The 20,321-nt window shown below is 45.2% G+C and overlaps 1 protein-coding gene across 1 annotated transcript in view; it reads right to left on the bottom strand.

The window, feature by feature from the left end:
* Window positions 1-20,321, bottom strand: part of KIF26B (kinesin family member 26B) — a 509,132-nt gene that overhangs the window by 131,084 nt on the left and 357,727 nt on the right. The window contains exon 5 of the mRNA XM_052653992.1: window positions 17,729-17,912. Coding sequence (XP_052509952.1) covers window positions 17,729-17,912 — 184 coding nt within the window. The remainder of the gene's footprint in view (window positions 1-17,728; window positions 17,913-20,321) is intronic.

Consider the following 20,321-nt stretch of genomic DNA (forward strand, 5'->3'; position numbering starts at 1 on the left):
CAGCAAAATAAACACTGAATTGGGGGCCCGCAGGGCTGCTGTGAGGACAGCGTGAGGCTTGGGGGCCCAAGGGAAACTTCTAGGAGAGAATAGCACCCAAAATCAATCCCAAACAAGAAAGATGAAGAGTCAAGGAGGAAGACGCAGGAGCATGGCTGAAGCCCTGGAAGCAAGAGGAAGGTTCCTCCTCATAGCGCTGAAAACTGTTCTCTTGGGTTCAAGGGGCCAGTGGGGGGAAGGTGGGGCCGGAGAGCAGGAGTAGTCTCTGGCAGCCCCCAGCTGAATATTTTGGATTTTCAGTTGAGGGCAAGGGTCAACTCGAAAGGGAAGCCACGTGATCAGCTGGACAGGAGTGGGGTGAAGAATTTGGACAGCTGCTGGCACAATCCAGGCTCAGTCCCCCTGCTGGTCTGGGAACCACTTTTGTTCTTCACAAGAGGAGTCTAACAAGTTGCAGGTGGTCACCTGCTGGCCCTGCATCTAGGTGCTTGGTCATCCACCTTTTCTCTAAGCTCTCTTGCATAGGCATGCTACTCTTCCTTAGAAACTGCTAAATGAGTGATCCACAAAATGAATTCCCAAAGAAACCCTTGTTTCAATAGCTCAGTAAATACTGATTAGGTTGCATTTGAATTTGAGGCACATCATCCCCTGTATTAGTCTTTTTTCCTAAAGGCTCACTAAACCTTCCTGCGAATCCTGAGGATAGCTTTCCTTTGTTCAGGCTTTCTGGCAGCAGCATCTTCTCCTACTTGGACATGTTCCTCCTCACTCTAACCCTGATGTTCCAATGGGAACAGACACTTATTTACATCCCACACCCAATCGGGGCCAACCCCAGCCCTTCTCTGGAATTTTCAGGGCAAGAGAGGAGTCTGTGGGGTCTGCTGGTGGAAGCTGTAAGATAGACTTCAGAGCTGTCAGCAGGTATGTGAGGGCAAAAGCTGGTCTGAACTGAAGACTGAAGCCAAAATGTGGAGAAAGCACAGCTAAGAGGCAGAGAGAGAAAGAGAGTCCTGGAGCCTCAGTGAACCCTGCCCCAGGCCTCCCTGACTTTCCCTGCTCTGGGTCCACCGACACCAACATCCCTCCAGTCATTTCCCTCTTCTGACGGTTTGAAACTAAAAAGTTTCAGTTTTTAGTCAGAAACTAAAAGTTTCTGACAGTTGCTTGAAACTAAAAAGACTTCTAATTAAGACAAATCCCTCTCATTTCACCTTTAGGCCCCTCCACTCATCCCCACTCCAGACTGTACCACCTTCGAGTACACTTATTTTTCAAGATAACTTCAGAATCACACTGACCACTGATACCAGTCTCATATCTTAATAGGAGCATCTCACAGGAAACCAGGCAACACGGGAAGTTTGAAAGGTAGGAAGCGTCTGCCTCGGTGATAAAAGAAGAAGGAGAATGTAGAGGGGGTGGGGGAGCATAACTCAAGGGTAGGCAGCTTGCTATACAACCTTTTAAAAAGCCCCTTGCTTCAGCCCACCTCTAAGAGGACAAGTACAACTTCCTTATCACACATGTTCAGGGGAATTCTATCTCTCAGTACAGGACATGTGAGTTCTGTTAAGAGAGTCTGCCAGAACGCAGATGCTCTGGAGGCCACTGTGATTCATTCACACGAACTAATTGCAGGGGAATTGCGGGTCGTATATCATTATCAAAGTGTTAGAAACGAAACAGAAGTATTGATACATCGTCTCTTGCCTGCTGCACTATCAGCTGTCATCACAATGTAATCTGAATACTTTAGGAATATGATGGTGTGCTCAGTAAAAAAGGAAAGAGGGAGAAAACTCACCAGGAGGCCAATTATCTTGCACAAATTTCAGCTTTATCTGCCGTGATAAGCCAGAGTGATGACAATAAGAATAGGTATTTTTAGTTTGAGTTGTCTACCTCAAGAATGATTTTTAACTCTTTTGAATAGCAATTTTTCGAACTCTTAAGGACAGAGAGCATTCTGAACTCATCTGTGTATTCCCAAAGTTACTAGCACATAGCAAGTACATCACACATGTCTTCTGAGCCAATCAATGGACAGACACATGCATGGATGGATGACGGATAAACGAATGAGGGATGGGGCAGGCAAAAGCAGGAAAAATAAACACAAAGTGACTATTAGACTCTTTACTTTAATGTCATTCAATTCAGGGAGTTCTATCTGCCTGGCATATGGCTAAACATTTGCGGGGATATGAAAGCAGTATAAACCAAGACCCCCACACTCACAGACTAAACACTCAGTGGAGGAGATAAATTATACCCATAAAACAATGAGAAAAATATAAAGCAGTAAATGGTTGATGTGCAGAGTCTTTGCTTAGGGGTAGGACAAGGTGCAAAACACCAGATGTGGGGAATGGATATGGGATGTTGACAAAAGGAGGCGCTTAGCCAGATTAGGAAGAGGGGGTAGGTGTGGACAGGGGGATAGAGTGATCCATCATGAGAGAAAATTAAGAGCAGAAACCAGCATGGAGGGCAGGCAAAAGGGGTTTGGGGAGCGCTGCTTCTCCTAGCACTGTCTCCATAGACCACAGCTCAATAGATCCTCACAACATACCTCCTGAAGCAAGAGTTGACATTCAAACATCCCTAGTGTCACTGAGCTGGTGTTCCAGACAGAGAATTTTAATGGGACTGAATTGCCCACGTGGTTGAATATAGTCTAGGATGGGATCCACTGTTGGGTCAGCTCCAGGTCCCACCCAGCTCTGATTCAAGGTTGCCACTATTCTGGGCTAGAGTACAAGGGCCTTTTCTCTCATGGAATTTAGGACATCTGGGGGGTTTGTTTTGGCCTTTAACAAATCATTTTGAATATTTGTTTACTTTCTTTTTTTAAGCACAGTATTTTAAAAAATATTTGTGCAGCTGCATGAGGTCTTAGTTGCGATGCGCAGGCCCAGTTGCACATGGGATCTTAGTTCCCTAACCAGGGATCGAACCTGTATCCCTTGCATTTCACTTAACCACTGGACCACCAGGGACGTCCCTGGAGGTTAATTTACACTTACTCCTACATGGAAACAGGAGCCACACAGGCAACTCATATCATTAGAGTTTTTAATACAGGTGATAAAACACCACAGGGACAGTAACAGAGCTCTTCAAGATGATGAGGGGAGAGAGCAGTGGGATGCTGGCAGCGGAGGAGGGAGGCCTGACCCCGGCCTCACCTGTGTTCACCACCCTGCAAATGCAGCTGCAACACGAGAGCCAGGGACATTGGCTTCCTGAGCCCTTCCAGAAGCCAAATGCTTGCATGTGAAGGGTGCAGAGAGATGGCATCATGACAAGTCCCAGAAATGGGGTTCCTGTATATCCCAGCTCCACCGCGACTAGGCAACATGACCTTGAGCAGCCTTCTCACACCTGTTTCAGCTTCTCTAGATGTAAAATGGGGGTTATTATATCAGGTTCTTCCAACAGACTTGTAATGAGGATTTAACAAGTTAATACATATGAAACTCTCAGAACAGTGTTCCAGTGGCACGAAGAAACGGCCAATATATGTCGCAAGAACAAGAAATGAATACTGAAAACAAAGCTGGAGAGTGTTCCCATCCAATTTGAAAAGCTGTGACACCTCTGGGACATCTCTTACCTTCTCTGAACCTCATCTATCAGCAGGGCCTGACGCTGCCCCCTCCCCGACACTGCCCACTCCCAAGAGCTGTATGAAAGATCAAGGGAGATGGATGAAAGGAGGTGTGAGCCGTAAGTCTCACACAGATCATCAATGCATAACTGAGACCCAGGTCATGAGTCCCATCATCCTTTCATTCACCTCCTGTGATAGCTAATTCTGTATGTCAATTTGGCTGAACCACAATACCCAGATATTTTTGTAGTCAAGTGTTGTCTTAGACGTTTCTCGGAAGGTAGTTTTAGATGAGATTGACATTTAAGTCATCAGGCTTGGAGTAAAGCAGATTACCCTCCATAACATGAATGGGCCTCATCCAAACAGTTGAAGGTCTTAATAGAAAAACACTGACCTCCATGGAAGAAAACAGAATTCTGCTAACAGACTCCTCCCTGGGTTTCCAACCTACCAGCCTTCCCATACATTTTGGACTTGCCAGCCTCCATGATTGTGTGTATTCCCCTACCCCTTTTTCTGCACACACACACAAACACTCACACACACCTCCTGTTAGTTCTTCTTCTCTAGAGAACCCTGACTGATACACTTACGATTTACTGAGCACATGTGTAGGATTCAAAGGGCGGCAAGAGAGACAAGGCCCTGCCCTCAAGAAGCTTACAGCCAATAGTGAGAACCATTCAACATGGAATTAAGGAGATCAGCTATCTATAGGGTAACGAATGCAATGAAAAGAAACTTGGGGTGCTATGAAAGCACCCTAATGGGGCACCTAAGCAGGGAAATCTTCCTCAAGGAAATGGCATTCCTGCTTGGAAGGAACCAGCCAAGCAGAAGTTGAGCAGAGAAACAGCAGGACCTCCAGACAAGAGCAAGTGTTCCAGGCTGGATGCCATTCTTGCCCACGCTTTGGCCACTTGTACTGGGAACCAGAGTGGATAGCCTGATTTCAGCACAGTGTAGCTGGTGGTAGCCTGAATGGTGCTTTTTTAGTCCTGGAGTCCTTTGGGGCCCCTGCAGGGTGCTAATTTTTACCACATTCTATAGAATGGGGGACAGAGCAGCTGAAGGTAGACCAACAATCCCTGTTCTCTGCCTTCCCCATTTCCTATGATTTTTAGCTTTCCACTGCTTTATATGGGACTTCCCTGGTGGCTCAGTGGTAAATAACCTGCCAGCCAATGAAGGACACTCGGGTTCGACCCCTGGGTCAGGAAGATCCCCTGGAGAAGGACGGCAATGCACTCCAGTATTCTTTCCTGGAGAATTCCATGGACAGAGCAGCCTGGCTCTGTCCATAGGATTGAGAGTCAGACAGGACTTACTGACAAACAAAAACAGCTGCTTTACATGACAACACAGTGCAGGCAGTATTTTACTGATCGGGTTTCCAAAACTGTACCCTTCACTGAAAACCTTCTGATACAAATATAGTGAAATGTTTTTCTCAAAATAGTTGAATCACGGAATAGATCAAGTTCACAATGACAGGGTTAACTGTCCCTCAGCTCGTTCATGGGGTAAGACATTCCCAAAGGACCTTTGTTCTTCTTCCCAAATTCAAGGGGTAGGTATGGGGTAGGGCAGTGGCCAAGCTGCTGAAGGAAAAACCCCCAAAAGATTCCAGAAAGAGAATGGCCACCCGCTCCAGTAATCTTGCCTGGAGAATCCCATGGACAGAGGAGCCGAGCGGGCTACAGTCCGTGGCGTCACAAAGAGTAGGAAATGACTGAGCGGCTACCACTTTCACTTTCAACCTCTCTGGACTTACTGTTTGAGGGTCAGAAAGAGCCAGAGGCAGATAATTTAATGATGATGGTTGTAGGTTAGGAATTTGCGAACTGGTTCCACACTGCCTGGTCCCATGCTCCCCCCACATGCCACAGCACACATGAGCTTCCAGAGAGCCATGCATGGCCCCTAGCAGCTCCTCCACCAGTACCCACTAAACCAAACTCACTACATGGTCTCAGTCCTCTGCCTTTTGCCCAAGCTGGCCTGAGCTGCTCCAGCCCAACAGCGATGCTGTAAGTTGTCAGACACAGACAAGGGTCATAAACACAGTATAGGTGGTGCTGCTCTGGGGGTGGGCAGGGGACCAGGGATTAAGCTGGGCTATCTGGGAACAGCGATGGAGCAGGCAAGAGCGCTCTTACCCTTGGCAGGCATACTGTTGTGAGTTCACACTCCTGAACGTGCAGAACTGAACCTACAAACCTAAGAAGCTAGCACTGGAAACAAAATGATTTTATCATCGGTGGTTTCAGTAAGAACAAAACCTCTGATTAGCTACAGCTGGGACACTGCTCCACTAATGAATCCACCAGATATTCATTGTTGGTGGTAAAGAGATCTCAACTAAGCTGCACATGGACAAAATTTTTATATGAATAGTTGGCTGTAGTGTGGAACACACAGGCAAGACCAAGGGAACAGGAAAAGAAACTTGGAAGGAATTTTTCCCCTGCCATGGTTATACTTTTGTTTCATCTAGAAAGTTATATATACTCAAATTCAAGACTGGAATTTGGAGATTGGTTTGTGTATCATGTTTGTGTCCCCCCCAGTATCATGTAATGAAATCCTATCCCCCAAGGTGATGGAATTTCGAGGTGGGGACTTTGGGAGGTGGTTAGGTCATTAGGGTGGAGCCCTCATGAATGAGATTAGTGTCTTTATAAGAAGAGACAAGAGAGCTTGTTTGTGCTCTTTCTCTGCCTTCTATCAAGTGAAGAACAAGTAGATGACTGCGGGCAAATCAGGAAGAGAACTCTCATCAGATACGGACTTTGCCAGAACCTTGACCTTGGACTGCTCAGCCGTCAGAACTGAGAGAAATACGTTTTTGTTGTTTCAGCCGCCCAGTCTATGGTATTTTTGTTATAGTGGCTGGAACAGACTAAGACAGCATTACCGAACAGAGCTAAACTGAACTTGCAAAGGATCATGAAAGAACACAGGGAGTGTTGTGCCTCTCAGAAGCTAGACAATTTTTATTTCAGAAACTATTTAACAATCTAAGCAAAATATGTTTTGCTTTTAAGAATGTATCAGAATGATCTCCCCCCTCCATAATGATACATTTCAGCTCAATGAAGCATTATAAAGGAATTCAAATGTTTTGTTAAGCTAGTCACTGAGTAGGCAAGAATAGCATTTCCTACTCTGAGGCACAAAGGACATCTTTCTAATTAACTCAGCAGTTTGGACTCACCATTTTTTTTTTTTCATAAAACATTACTATCAGTCCTATTTTAATAGGATAATTATAGCAAATCATGATTAACTTTTCTTTCCGCCATTAGCAAGAGAAAGACATAGAAAGATAAGATGTTAGAAATGTTAGTTTAAAATATACCTATGCTTCCCACACTCTTGATATCAGTAACTGTTAAACTGAGCTGAGCCTGACTAAAATGTGGTTTTTGGACAAAGAATGATCAAAAGACTTATTCTGGCATTACAATCCATCTTATTGCCCTTTGTTTAATTGAGAAAGTGGCATTTATTCCAGAGAGAATTCCCTTATTTTATCTTGTGTTTCCATTTCATAAGTCAGGGTGCTAATTAGGGATTACAGGTATTCCGAGAAGCCCCACAAACCTATCCTCCAATTATGCTAAAGGTTTATAGCCTTTAAAAAAAACCTTAGAAAAATCACCTTCCACCTCGTACCACACAAGTGTGTGCATATGTGTGCATACACACACACCCCTCTCCCATCATCTCAATTCCTTTAAAAAGTCATAGACTTGAAGCTGAAGTCACAAAATTGGGGGAAAGTTTAAGAATCACTCACTCAGGGACTTTCCTGGTGATCCAGGGGCTGACACTCTGAGCTCCCAATGAAGGGGGCCTGGGTTTGATCCCTGGTTGGGGAACTAGATCCCACATGCTGCAACCAAGAGTTTGCATGCCACAACTAAGGCCCAGTACAGTCAAATAAATAAAAACATGTAAAAAAAAATGAATTACCCACTCAAATTCTGCCTTAAAGTCTTCATGACTCACAATCGTTTACACTCCAAAGCTTAAACTTTTGGCTTCTCCCACAAAAATGGGTTGACAAGTTACTTCATCTTGTTGGGCCTTAGTTTTTTCATATGCAAAATGAGAGGATTGGACAAGATGGTCTTTGGGAAAATGTCTCAGGGAGGGATGCTGCTGGCACTTGCACATTGCCAGAGTGCCAGCACTAGGCAGCATCTTCTCCCCGGTGTCACCCTCCCAGGGCAACTCAGTGCTGAGAAGTAAGCAGGGCCAAAGACCACTAGGGTCTTTTTTGGCTGTGCTGGGTTTTCACTGCTGCTTGGGCTTGTGGTGAACTGGGGCTACTCTCTAGTTGCGGTGCTTGGGCTTCTCATGGTGGTGGTTTCCCTTGCTGCAGATCACGGGCTCTGGGTCATGTGGCCTTCAGGAGTTGTGGCACTGTGGGCTCAGCAGTCGTGGTTCCTGGGCTCTAGAGCACAGGCTCAATAGTTGTGGCCCATAGGCTTTGCTGCTCTTCGGCATGCAGGATCTTCCTGGCACAGGGATTGAACCTGTGTTTCCTGCACTGGCAGGTGGATTCTTTATCACCAAGCCACCAGGGAAGCCCCACTAGGGTCTTGTCCTTCAGATGTTGTTGGTGCTTTTGCTTTCTTATGACAGCTCTCTCATGCAGGATGGTTCCTACGCTGTGCTGAATGCCCAGTTAGGATGCCTAGTACTAACAGAATTACCATAAAACACTCAACAGTTTTTGAGTGTTCTTTATGTAAGCTGGCACTGAAAGAGTACAAACTTCCTCCCTGCTTACCCATGAATCATTTCATGCAGTTTGCTCTGTGTGGATATTTCAGGCAAAGAAAACCAGAAAATTAGTGTTCTATATATAATGTTAATGTGCCATCCTACCAGAAATCTGATGTAATTAAACTGAAATACGCTGCTTACCCTTCTCCGTCTGCACCTAATAATGAAGCCAACAGAAAAATATATCCATACAACTTGATCAGCTGTCCTAAAGGCAGTCATATCAATAATGAAGAACAAAAATGGCCCTCATGCTTTCTTTTACACGTGGTTTACTATGACTTTTCTGTCCAGTAGCCTTTAATGGAGAACATCTTCCCAACACTTTCCGTCTTTGCAAGAATGAGCCTGCTAAACTCAAGAATGACATGGCAGCAGCTGTAAAGTCCCACCTCATCACTTAGCCATTCAGGTTGGCCCCAGGACCAGTGCAGCCCTCCCAGCAGGGCACCTACATTTCCTGAGCTTGGGGGTCCAGTGTTGCAGCAGCATTCTGTGCATGCTCAAGGGAGGGTGGGCTCTAGGAGGGACGCGGACCACTCTGTGTCTGCTGGGGGCGGAGGCAGAGTGGTGATAGTGAAGGAACCAGGAAGATTAATGAGTCGGGACATTTTCTTCAAGTCTCCTTTCTCTGGACATACAGGTTGGAGAAGGGGTCAAAATAAGAAAGAAAGAAAGGAGAAAAAAAACCCAAACTAACTACAGGAGCTTAGCCGACTCAACCAAAACCAACGGAGCATAGAAAACAACTGTAATTAGGGAGTGGAAGTTCACATGAGTTTATTTCCCAGAAGAGCTAACAATTCAATTTTCAAAGCTATCAAGCCAGCTATCCTGATGAATGAGCATGTTTTATTTAGGCAGTCTATTTCTCCCCAACCCACAAAAGCACACCAAAATAGAAAGCTCAGATTCCTTTCTACTGTCTGGCATGTTTAAGGGAGTGGGGAGAGTAATCCCTGGTGAGTGAGCAGTGAGATCCAGAATTTCCCATCACATTAGGACACTGGAAATAAATGTTAAAGGCTGATTCAAATCTTTTCTCTTTGCTTTGGTAAAGTTTTAGGATGAGGAAAGGGAGAAATGATGAATTGGATCATTTGCATACTATTTCAATAACTCAGACCTTGGTGAGTTAGAAGGCATGAGATTTTCTCCTTGGTATTGCCTGGCATCACTTCCTGAACAAGGAAGAGCTACACTGGCTACTTCTACTTGCTGAACAAATGAATAAGAGCTTCGTTAGTACTTTAAAAAAGATCTTATTTAAAATTTTAATCTAATTTTCAATTTTATTGTTGCAACCAGAACATAAACTTAACAGGAATCTTGGCTTCTTCTTCCTTACAGTGTCACAAGGGCTTAGTAATTGAATGACTTCTGCTCTAAACATGTTAATAAATCTGTAAAGGGAAAGAATCTCTACTGAAAACCACACATGGCTCATTTATTTTTTTCTATCCTATAGTCTACACACCAAATAAGGAGAAGTTTAGAATTAAACTAAGTCTAGACAATATAGAACCTGGTAACATGAGCCAAGCAGTGAGTGAGAGTGAGTGCGTGTGTGTGTGTGTGTGTGTGGAGGGGGAGATGTTATTTAGAGAATATGTTTTATGTTTTTTGTTGTTGTTCAGTTGCTAAGTCACGTCCAACTCCTTGTGATCCCGTGGACTGTAGCATGCCAGGCTCCTCTGTTCTCCACTGTCTCTCAGAGTTTGTGTAAATTTATGTTCTTTGAGTCAGTGATGCTAAACTATCTCATCCTCTGCCATGCCCCACCCCCGTTTTCCTTTTGTCTTCAATCTTTCCCAGCATCAGGGTCTTTTCCAATAAATCAGTTCTTCGTATCAAGTGGCCAAATTATTAGAGCTTCAGTATCAGTTCTTCCAATGAATATCCAGGGTTGATTTACTTTAGGATTGATCTGGTTTGATCTCCTTGTAGTCCAAGAGACACTCCAGAGTCTTCTCCAGCACCATAATTTGAAAGCATCAATTCTTCAGCACTCAGCCTTCCTTATGGTCCAACTCTCACATCCATATATGACTACTGGAAAAACCACAGCTTTGACTGTATGGACCTTTGTTAGTAAAGTGATATCTCTGCTTTTAATACACTGTCTAAGTTTGTCATAGATTTTTTTTAAAAATAGAGGTCAAAATATGCTGCGACAGAGTTTGAAAAGTAGTGCTAAATAAGAAGCAGATGACTGAAAATCAAGCACTGTGGAGAAGGGCTTCCCAGGTGGCACTAGTCGTAAAAAAAAAACAAACAAAAAAAAACCCCACATGCCAGCGCAGGAAACATGAGATGCAGGTTTGATCCCTGTGTTGGGGAGATTTTCTGGAGAAGGAAATGGCAACCCACTCCAGTATTCTTGAAAGGAGAAACTCATGGACAGAGCAGCCTGGCAGACTACAGTCCATAGGGTCGCAGACGACACGACTGAAGCAACTTAGCATGTGAAGAAGAATAGTGGCTCCCACCTCTATTGCCTAAGAAAAATAATCTAGCCAGACAAGTCTGTTTCTAAACCACAACTCTGAGGACTCCTTGGAGTTGCCTGCCTTGGGGCTGCACTGTCTACAGAGAAATCTTAGTGAAGTGCTTCAGAAATGTACAGATAGATGGGCATGAGTAGTGGTCAGGATCCAGCATGATGGGAACTACAACCCTTCTTCTACCCAGAGACTAGGCAAAGGGGGATCCCCAGGAGAAGAAAACAGCATTTGTAGCTCAGGAGAGGTGGCTGAGGCTGAACGCCAGGCAAGCATTTTCACAGAAGGGTGGAGTCCCAGGAGACCAGGGGTGTATATACAGGTGATATACACACGCTCCCCTCTTTGCAGGCATGTGGCCCAGAGCAGCCCACCAGCTTCTGTGTACTGTCCCCAGCAGTGGCGCCTCCTGCAGTACCTGGAGCACAGTATGTCTACAGGTATCCACTGAGTAAACCGAGTATGACAAGCCCACCTCAACCTGGTTCCAGTTCAATTTTCCATAATTCTTCATGTTTGTTTCATCCAATTTTTATGATCTTTCCAAATTCTAAAGAGTCTGTTCTCTTGCTGCTATTGTGTAGTTGCTCAGTCGTGTCTGGCTCTTTTGCGACCCCATGGACTGTAGCCCACCAGGCTCCTCCGTTCATGAAATTCTCCAGACAAGGATACTGGAGCGCATTGCCATGCCCTCCTCCAGGGGATCCTCCCAACTCAGGGATTGAACCCGCATCTCTTAACATCTCCTACACTGGCAGATGGGCTGTTTACCACTGAGCCACCTGGGAAGTCCTCCCTGTTGCTAGTACCCACATATAGGAGTTTTCTTGTATTCACAAAGCATATTTGAGGGAACAAAGGCAGAGAGTTGACGATTCCATTCTGTCAAGGCATTTTTGGAGGTTATGAAGGAAGAGAAGTTCTCTTTTCCCTTCATGCTTCATGTATTCCCTTCAGGAATTCTTCTAGGAAGAGGAGAATTAACCATCCCTAATGTAACTGTCACTATCACCGTTCTCACCCTTAAAAGCATACATGCCCCCGTGGTGGGGCTGCAAAGTCAAATACTGAGTGAGTTAAACAGATAATATATGCTTTGCTCTAGAAGCTTGTAATCCAGCACTAAGAGCTCTGACATTAATCTGTGACACACTAACAAATGAACCTTAAACATGGATGTTAATTAATTGTGCAAACAAATTTCATGAAGAGCTTTTACTGACTTAGGAGAAGGAACCATTTTCAAACAGATTAGAAATATCATTTACATAAAGTCAAACCCATGAAATATAAACAGGGACTAAGCTGCTTTGATCCACTAATCATCTTTATCTGTTCATTAAGAATGTCTCTACACGACCGCTTAGTACTATAGCTTCTTTATATAACTTGAAAGTTAGACAGAATTACTTGAAGTCTGTGATTCCAAGTTTTCCTTAAGTCAAATCATCCTTCATCTTGGTCCAAGTCAGTGAAATGTCTAAGGCTGACTATTAAAATGATGAGATTGTAAGTGCTGTCAGGGCAGATTCTGCCTGTATGTCCATCGCGGCAAGCCTAGTGCTCAGCACAGGGCCTGACACATAGGAAAGTGAAAATGTTACCAGCTCAGTCGCGTCTGACTCTGTGACCCCATGGACTGTAGCCCACCAGGCTCCTCTGTCCATGGAATTCTCCACTCAAGAATACTAGAGCAGGTAGCCATTTCCTTCTCCAGGGGATCTTTCGACCCAGGGATGGAACTCCGGTCTTCCACATTGCAGGCAGATTCTTTACCATCTGAGCCATAGAAGACGCTCAATAAACATTTGCTGTGTGCCAAGTACTACTCTAGGTGCTGGGGATTCTGAGATAGTTCCTGTGTGTGTGTGTACACTGTGCTTCAGCTCCAGGTACACTGAAGTTACCCCAAGTCTGCCCATCACTGTGGTCTCCAGAAAAGCTTCTGCCTCAAGAAGCACTTGGCGGCCAGCGATAACTCTGGGTGGAGGGCCTGGTTGGGGTGAGGGAGGAAAGTTGTTGCTGGAGACAGCTGGCAGTGGGATGAGAGGAGAGGAAGGTGGGGCACTCCTAACTTGCTATGTGTCTACCCTGGCCCGTCACTGCCCTTTCCCTCTCAACCACGACTCTGAAAAGGGAAGCCTGTCCTCTACAGGATGAAGGTGACTGGTTCCTAGTTCATTCTGCTGCCCTTATCGTTCCCTTACTTTCTTGTCTCCACTGGAGTTTTTAAAGGTCACGTGAAACAGAAGGGAATAAAATGTCTCATGGGTCCTGACCCCTGGGTTTGACTCAGGAGGCACTGGGAAATCTCCTGCTCCCTCAGGGCCTCAGTTTTCTTGGGGATAACTGTAAACAAACCCACAAAAGGTGTCTTCGGGTTTCCTGAGGAAGTCCTTGGTGGTTGAAGATGAGAACTGGGGCTGGGCTGGGCTTGCTCCTCACTGGGCCTCAAAAATCCCAGCCCCACCCCACCCCCAGGTTAAATAATTGAGTTACCAAATTGCCAAATTGAGAATTAGGCAATTCTATGAAACTTTTATACTTCAAATGTAATAGCGCCAATTCTTTATGTTCTATATGAAACTCCACTGTATTTCTTTGAAATGTTAACATATAAATTATGCAACAGAGATAAATTGACAGGGATTTTTCCATACAGGTAAGAAGAATGCTGATGCTGGGAAAGATAGAAGGCAGGACAAGAAGGGGATCACAGAGGACGAGATGGGTGGATGGTATCACTGACTCGATGGACATGAGCTTGAGTAAGCTCCGGGAGATGGTGAAGGACAGGGCAGCCTGGCATGCTGCAGTCCATGGGGTTGCAAAGAGTTGGACATGACTGAGCAACTGAACAAAAACAAGAAGAATGCTGGGGAAGGAAGTGGCAACACACTCCGGTATTTTTGCCTGGGAATATGCCTGCAAAATCCCACGGACAGATGGGCTACAGTCCCTGGGGTGTCGAAGAGTTGGACACAACTGAGCGACTCAGCACAAGAATGCAGTTCCTCATGGTAGTGGACTAGCAGAGGGTGAGAAAAGCATGAGCCTGGTAAATGGACCTCCGCTAAGTTCAGGCCACTGGTGCCACCGTGGCAGAGTCATGGGCGTCTCGCACTCGGAGAAGCACACGCCTCCGAGGGAGGAGCCAGGAGGAGGTGTACTTCTCTACCTCTGGTTTCAATCACACGTGTTTTCAAGTTAAAGTATATAATGACACTGCCTTCCAGAAAGCATACCCCCTCCCGCTGTCACTTCCTCTCCACCAGTGCCTACATCTCCATGCTCAGCTGGAAAGCTGCTGCGAGGTCGATCGTCAGACAGAAGTCACACTTTCTGTTATCTTCTGAGACACTCAGCCTGATGACCCCACTTCCATGGACAAACTCTGGGCTTCCTGCAGTCCCAGCTGGCAATGTCACCCTTTCTCTCCCGTTACTTCCATGGACAAACGCCGGCTTCCTGCATTCCTGGCTGGTAATGTCACCCTTTCTCTCCCATTTAAAACAGCACATTGGACTGCAAATGAGTGAGAGGGACAGTATTTTGCTTTTAAAAAAAGGGTATCATTTGTGAGCTTTAGTTTATGAATGACTTTAACATTAACTGTCGTCATACCTGGTCTTATGTTGCTTATCTTACTTATTTGTCTCTCTGATCACTACATATAGTACATCTTGGAATCAAGATCAAATCAGCGCCCCCCAGATTATTTTCATTCAAGGCTCGGCTCATCATGGATGGAAACAGTCCTTCTGCTGGTTAAGGCCCCTCCTGATGCCCTGATCGCTTTGTCTCAGAATTCCAGGAAGGGGCGCCGGGATGGGGGAAGTGGGGACAGAAGGTCCTCTGCTCGGGGCCCAGGTCCACCTGAACGTATATCTGCAACAACCATTTTAGAAACCACAGACTGGGCCACTGCCACAGATGGAGGAGGATGGTTTCTTATGTGGTTCATTTTGAGGCATCCTGGTCAGGGTCATAGTAAGGGTACATGGGTGCCCCAGGTTGGCTAATAGTTGGGTACCTCTTTAGAATGACAGCATTTAAATACTGGTTCACATGTATTCAGAAGAGAAGTAGGATGTCTTTTAGAGCAGCAGGGGAAAAGGAGACTGCAGTGGGAATTTGGTGTCACTTTGTCCAGGGTGGTTCAGCTCTGGCACTAAAGTTCCAAACTCCTCTTAGCTAAAGCAAAGTCCACGCACACTTAAAAATAATTCAGAAGGTAAATTTTCTGTTATGTGTACCTTACCACAAATAAATTTAAAAAAAAGTTTTTTTAAGCCTTGCAATTACTTGTACCCACCCTTTTTAGAAGGCAGTCTATCAGCCATCCAGTATGACCTCAGTATGCCCCCAAAGGGGTGCCACTACCACCCACGTGAGTCCTGCTCATGGGGTTTCCTCCAGTTCCTTCCATGGCTGGTGATGCTCAGCAGCCCTTGCAGGCTGAGCCCAGGCCACTGCCGTGCTGCCTGGCTTTCTGCTTCACCACTGGGCCTGGGAAAGTCCCATCCAATGCCATGGAGCATTCCAGGGTTGAATGCCTTCCATTAGAATAAGCATTATGCTCAGTCACAAAGTTGTGTCTTTGTGACCCTATGGACTGTAACACACCAGGCTCCTCTGTGTGATTTTCCAGGTAAGAATACTGGAGTGAGCTGCTATGTCCTTCTCCAGGGATCTTCCCGACTCAGGGATCGAACCTGCATCTCCTGAGTCTCCTGCATTGACAGGCAAATTCTTTTACCGCTGAGTCACCTGGGAAGCCCAAAATAAGCATTGCTTGGGACTAAAGAAGGAAGAAGGCACAGTAGAAATTCATTCATTGACTGATTTCACTTTCTTAAAGAAGGTACTAAACTGATTTGGGGGCTTTCCCTGAGAGCTCAGTTGGTAAAGAATCTGCCTGCTATGTGGGAGACCTGGGTTCAATCCCTGCATTGGGAAGATCCCCTGAAGAAGGGAAAGGCAACCCACTCCAGTATTCTGACCTGAAGAATTCCATGGACTGTATAGTCCATGGAGTCACAAAGAGTTGGACATGACTGCGTGACTTTCACTTTCACTTTCAAACTGATTTTTAAAAGTTGGACCATGTGTCTGACAGAGATGGAGGGAAGACCTATAGTAAAAATTACTGTGTGCAAAGACATGGCATGCTTGATACTTGGAGAGCAGTTTGGTGTAGTTGGTTAGTTGGAAATAGAGTGATTAAAAAAAAAAAGGAATATTGCTCTATCCAACATAATCTTAAAATGTAAACTCTGTTGGAAAGAGTAGCAGAGTAGATTAGTAAGTTAGTACTTTCAGTGGGTGGTGAAATTGGGGGTGGGAAGGCATGGGAGGAAGCAGGAGAAGAGAGAAGAGCAGGAAGGAAGAAGGGCAGAGGGTGTGGGGTAAACTCCAGAAGGACCACTAGTCAGGCTGAGGCCACTGAAGGCCGTGAACCTGGTAATAACCACACTGAGGGTCAAGGGGAACGGGAATCAGTGACCTAAATGAGGAAAGTCTTCCAGGAGTTATGTACGGATGTGCGAGTTGGACCATAAAGAATGCCGAGTGCTGAAGAATTGATGTTTTCAAACTGTGGTGCTGGAGAAGACTCATGAGAGTCCCTTGGACTGCAAGGAGATCAAACCTGTCAATCCTAAAGGATATCAACCCTGAATATTCATTAAAGGACTGACACTGAAGCTGAAGATCCAATACTTTGGCCACCTGATGCAAAGAACCCACTTACTGAAAAGAACCTGATGCTGAGAAAGTTTGAGGGCAGGAGAAGAGGGTGACAGGGGATGAGATGGTTGGATGGCATCATCAACTCAAGAGTTTAAGCAAACTCTTGGAGGTAGTGAAGGACAGGAAAGCCTGGCGTGCTGCAGTCCACGCGGTCACAAAGAGTCAGACAAGACCAAGTGACTGAACAACAGCAACAACAAATAAGGAAAATCTTAGTCCACACAGTTGAGCAGCCACTTGCCTCAGCAAGACCTGCAGCTTCCAAAACGAGCGCTGTTGAGTCAGCGGTGAGAGACTGGCAAGGTGGCATGGTCCAGCCTACTTGTGATGACAGCAAAAGAAAGGAAACAACCACCCCTTTCTTCAGCTAAATGTTTTTATAAGTCCCAAGTTATTTACCCATTGAAGAGTAAACTATATGTCACTTCACCCAGACGTTCATCTCAGAAGAGAGAGTTAAGAGATGACATCTAAAAACAAAGTTATCCTAAACACAGCTGAGCCAGGTCTTGAGATGGTGTCCCTACATCTTATTAGGTACCTCATTTCTAAGTAACTGTAACAATTCAAAATTGCATTTCTTGGCTAGAATGGCACACAGAAATCCCATCAGTGGTCTGGTTCAAAAGAAGAACTTGTGATTTCTCTAAAGGGGAGGAACAATGAAAGTGTTTCAGGGAAATGACCTAGCATCTTTATGTCTTATTTCTGTACGGTCTCTTGGTCTCTCCTGCTTCTGCCTTCCATCTTTTGTGCTTTGGGGTCCTTTCTTTAATTGGTTACAGTTCTGTCAATCAATACAAGGCTGAGTTTTGGTTTTTTTTTTTCCCCTCCTGCCAAAATCAAACCACATCTCCAATAGATGGAATGTCTTAATTTACCACTTAGTATATGTAACCAGAGGAAAATTTTACAGTACTTCCCAATGAATTTCATTTTGTCTCCTCTCCCTATCACCGTCTTGTTTTAATTATCCAACTGAGCCCCCATTCTCTTCCTTGCCTTTGACACAGAACCCCACAGTCGAAACCTGAGTGGATATGGCCCAGGTGCCTACCTTGCCCAGGCCTGGGGTGTCCTTCACCTTGCTGACGGCTCTCAGCAGGCAGGGCGGGGCCGGGGGTGGGGACGTCTGGAGAATCCCGCTGAAGCTGGTGGCAAAGAGAGGTGGCTCGGCAACAGAAGAAGTGGAAGGCCGATGTTTCTTCTTCTTAGATGAGAGATTTAACTTCTGGGCAGCTCTGGAGGGAAAAAGAAAAAAAGACCATAAAGGAAAAAGTATGGCACAATCAGATATGCTAGGGTCACTTTTTGTCCTTTCCCTTAAAGAAGCCCCTAGTTCTTACTGCAGTAAACAGTTCTCTCTCTTCCTCCAAGGGCCAGGTGGTAGCCCCTAATTGTGACCAAGTGAGTCCAGTGTTGTGCACGCCATGCTAAACCGCTTCAGTCATGTCCGACTCGGTGCGACCCTATGGACTGCAGCCTGCCAGGGCCCTCTGTCCATGGAATTCTCCAGGCAACAATACTGGAATGGGCTGCCATTTCCTCCTCCAGGGGGAAATCTTCCTGACCCAAGGATCAAACCCACGTCTCTTATGTTTCCTGCACTGAAAGGCAGGTTCTTTACCACTAGTGCCATAAGTGAACCCAGGGAGCTGCCCGATCCTTCATATGGCAGAACAACGCCATGACCTCACAAGGTTCCGCAGCCTCCATCCACAAAGAACTGCTTATTATCCACAAACACTCAGCTTAAGCATGAATAAAGCTGGCCATCTTTGGGGATAAACAGTACCAATTAGGTTAATCATTTCATAACTTCTGGTATAAACTCAAGTGTGAGAGACCTTACGAATTTCTTAGAAACTCTAACACGTTGTAAAATCCAGACTGGTCTGAGGAAGAACCACGTGGTGACCGTTCAAGGTATGCTGTGGATGTGATTGTGGAAGAAAAACACAGACCCCAGTGCAGTAGGGAAATATAAATCAAGCTGTTAAAGAAACATAACACCTAATCAGAATAAACTGCAGCCAAGGTGTTGGGTCCTGAGACAAGGGGCAGCTCGTGAGGAAAGCAAGCTTTTTGCAGGGTGCTCTTTCGCTACAAAATGCAATTCATGGGCAAGAGCAAGGGGTGACGGAGTCAGAACTCACAAAGGGGGTAGAGGACGCAAACGAAAAGGTGGGCGGGAGGGCGCTGCCGTCGTTAACAACATTTGTTGTTCTCATCACATCTTCCCTCGTTAGAATGTCCTATAACACCTGAAATAGGACAGTCGTATCATAGAGGAGAGTGGGGAGTAAGGCAAAGGCACAGACTATAACATACTCACTTCTGGATTCATTCTTGGTGTTTTCACCCTATATTCTTGTTCTAAGAATTCCAGTTTCCTTACCAAAGGCGAAGAAACGTTTTAGCTGCTGCTTAAATCAAATGCTATTTTGTTTTGATGTATTCTACACATCAAAACCTTATAATCCATCCCGTGTTTTTACCAACTGCATAACAGGTCACAAGCAAAGTAGCTCAAAAAGATTAAATCAGCATTGTTTCCACCCCTCCCCACTTCCCACCACCTTCCCTCTTCATGTATGAATCTTAAAGCTGTGGACTGGTTAATTTTAATTTTGTATCAGTAACTGTCATGCTTTTGACACATCCCCTTGAGCTACAAAATGGCCACTACACAAATACAGCAAATAGAATTACCACTTCAAAGCTTAATTTTTTTTCTTAGCTGTGAAATTGAACATCTTTTTTCACAAGAGTGATTTTCAGAGGAATGGTGCATGAGGAATGGCAGATTTTGATGGAATGATGCCCTAACAGGCCCAATGCCAGACTTAGGGGCCTCTATAGTGAATCTATGTAAGATGATGGAAAATGAAGGGCACTAGAAGGAGATTTCCTCAGTACTTTCTTTCCCCAATCAGAAAAAAAAAAAAAGAAAAAACCCACCTAGGACTAATTTTTCTCATGCTTTCGTTGCCACTGTTTCTGATACTGCCCCTCTTGCCCCTCTAAAATTAAAGGTGAAGTGGGATTGTTCGGTGACCGGTCTGCTGTATCTCTTGGTAGTTTTCGTTACTCTGTGAGATTTTCTCCTTGAACAAACAGTGACTCATCCAGAGGTGTGTGTGTGGACATCACATTCTACTGATAGTAACCTCTTACTGCTTTCAAGTCAGGGTGTCCACAGACACAGGAGCGTTAGGAAGAAGGGCGAAGATGATGATCTGCTAGGAACTGAATGGATCACGTGCTTATCCATTCACATTAGAATTCTTTCAGGAGGTGGTAAAAGGACCAAGGAGTTGCTGTGCTTCACACTTCCCCACCAGTTGGGGGTTCCTAGTCCAAAAGTGGAGACAGAGAGGAGAAGGCAGTGACACTTTGAAAGGCAGCTCGGAAGAGACGCTGGTTTTTTCTCATTTCTCTTATCTGTACTACCCATGCCCATTTACAAACAGACCCTGCAGAGGAGGAAAGAGAGGGTCCCTGAAATTAAAGTGTATAAAGGGCATTCCCAAGGAGCCAAGGTTTCATTCCTCCTGATATTAACATAACATTTAATATTTGGTATTACTGCTACTGCTAAGTCACTTCAGTCGTGTCCGACTCTGTGCGACCCCATAGACAGCAGCCCA

This window comes from Budorcas taxicolor, chromosome 16 (genome assembly GCF_023091745.1).
Source record: "Budorcas taxicolor isolate Tak-1 chromosome 16, Takin1.1, whole genome shotgun sequence".
NCBI classification, from domain to species: Eukaryota; Metazoa; Chordata; class Mammalia; order Artiodactyla; family Bovidae; genus Budorcas; species Budorcas taxicolor.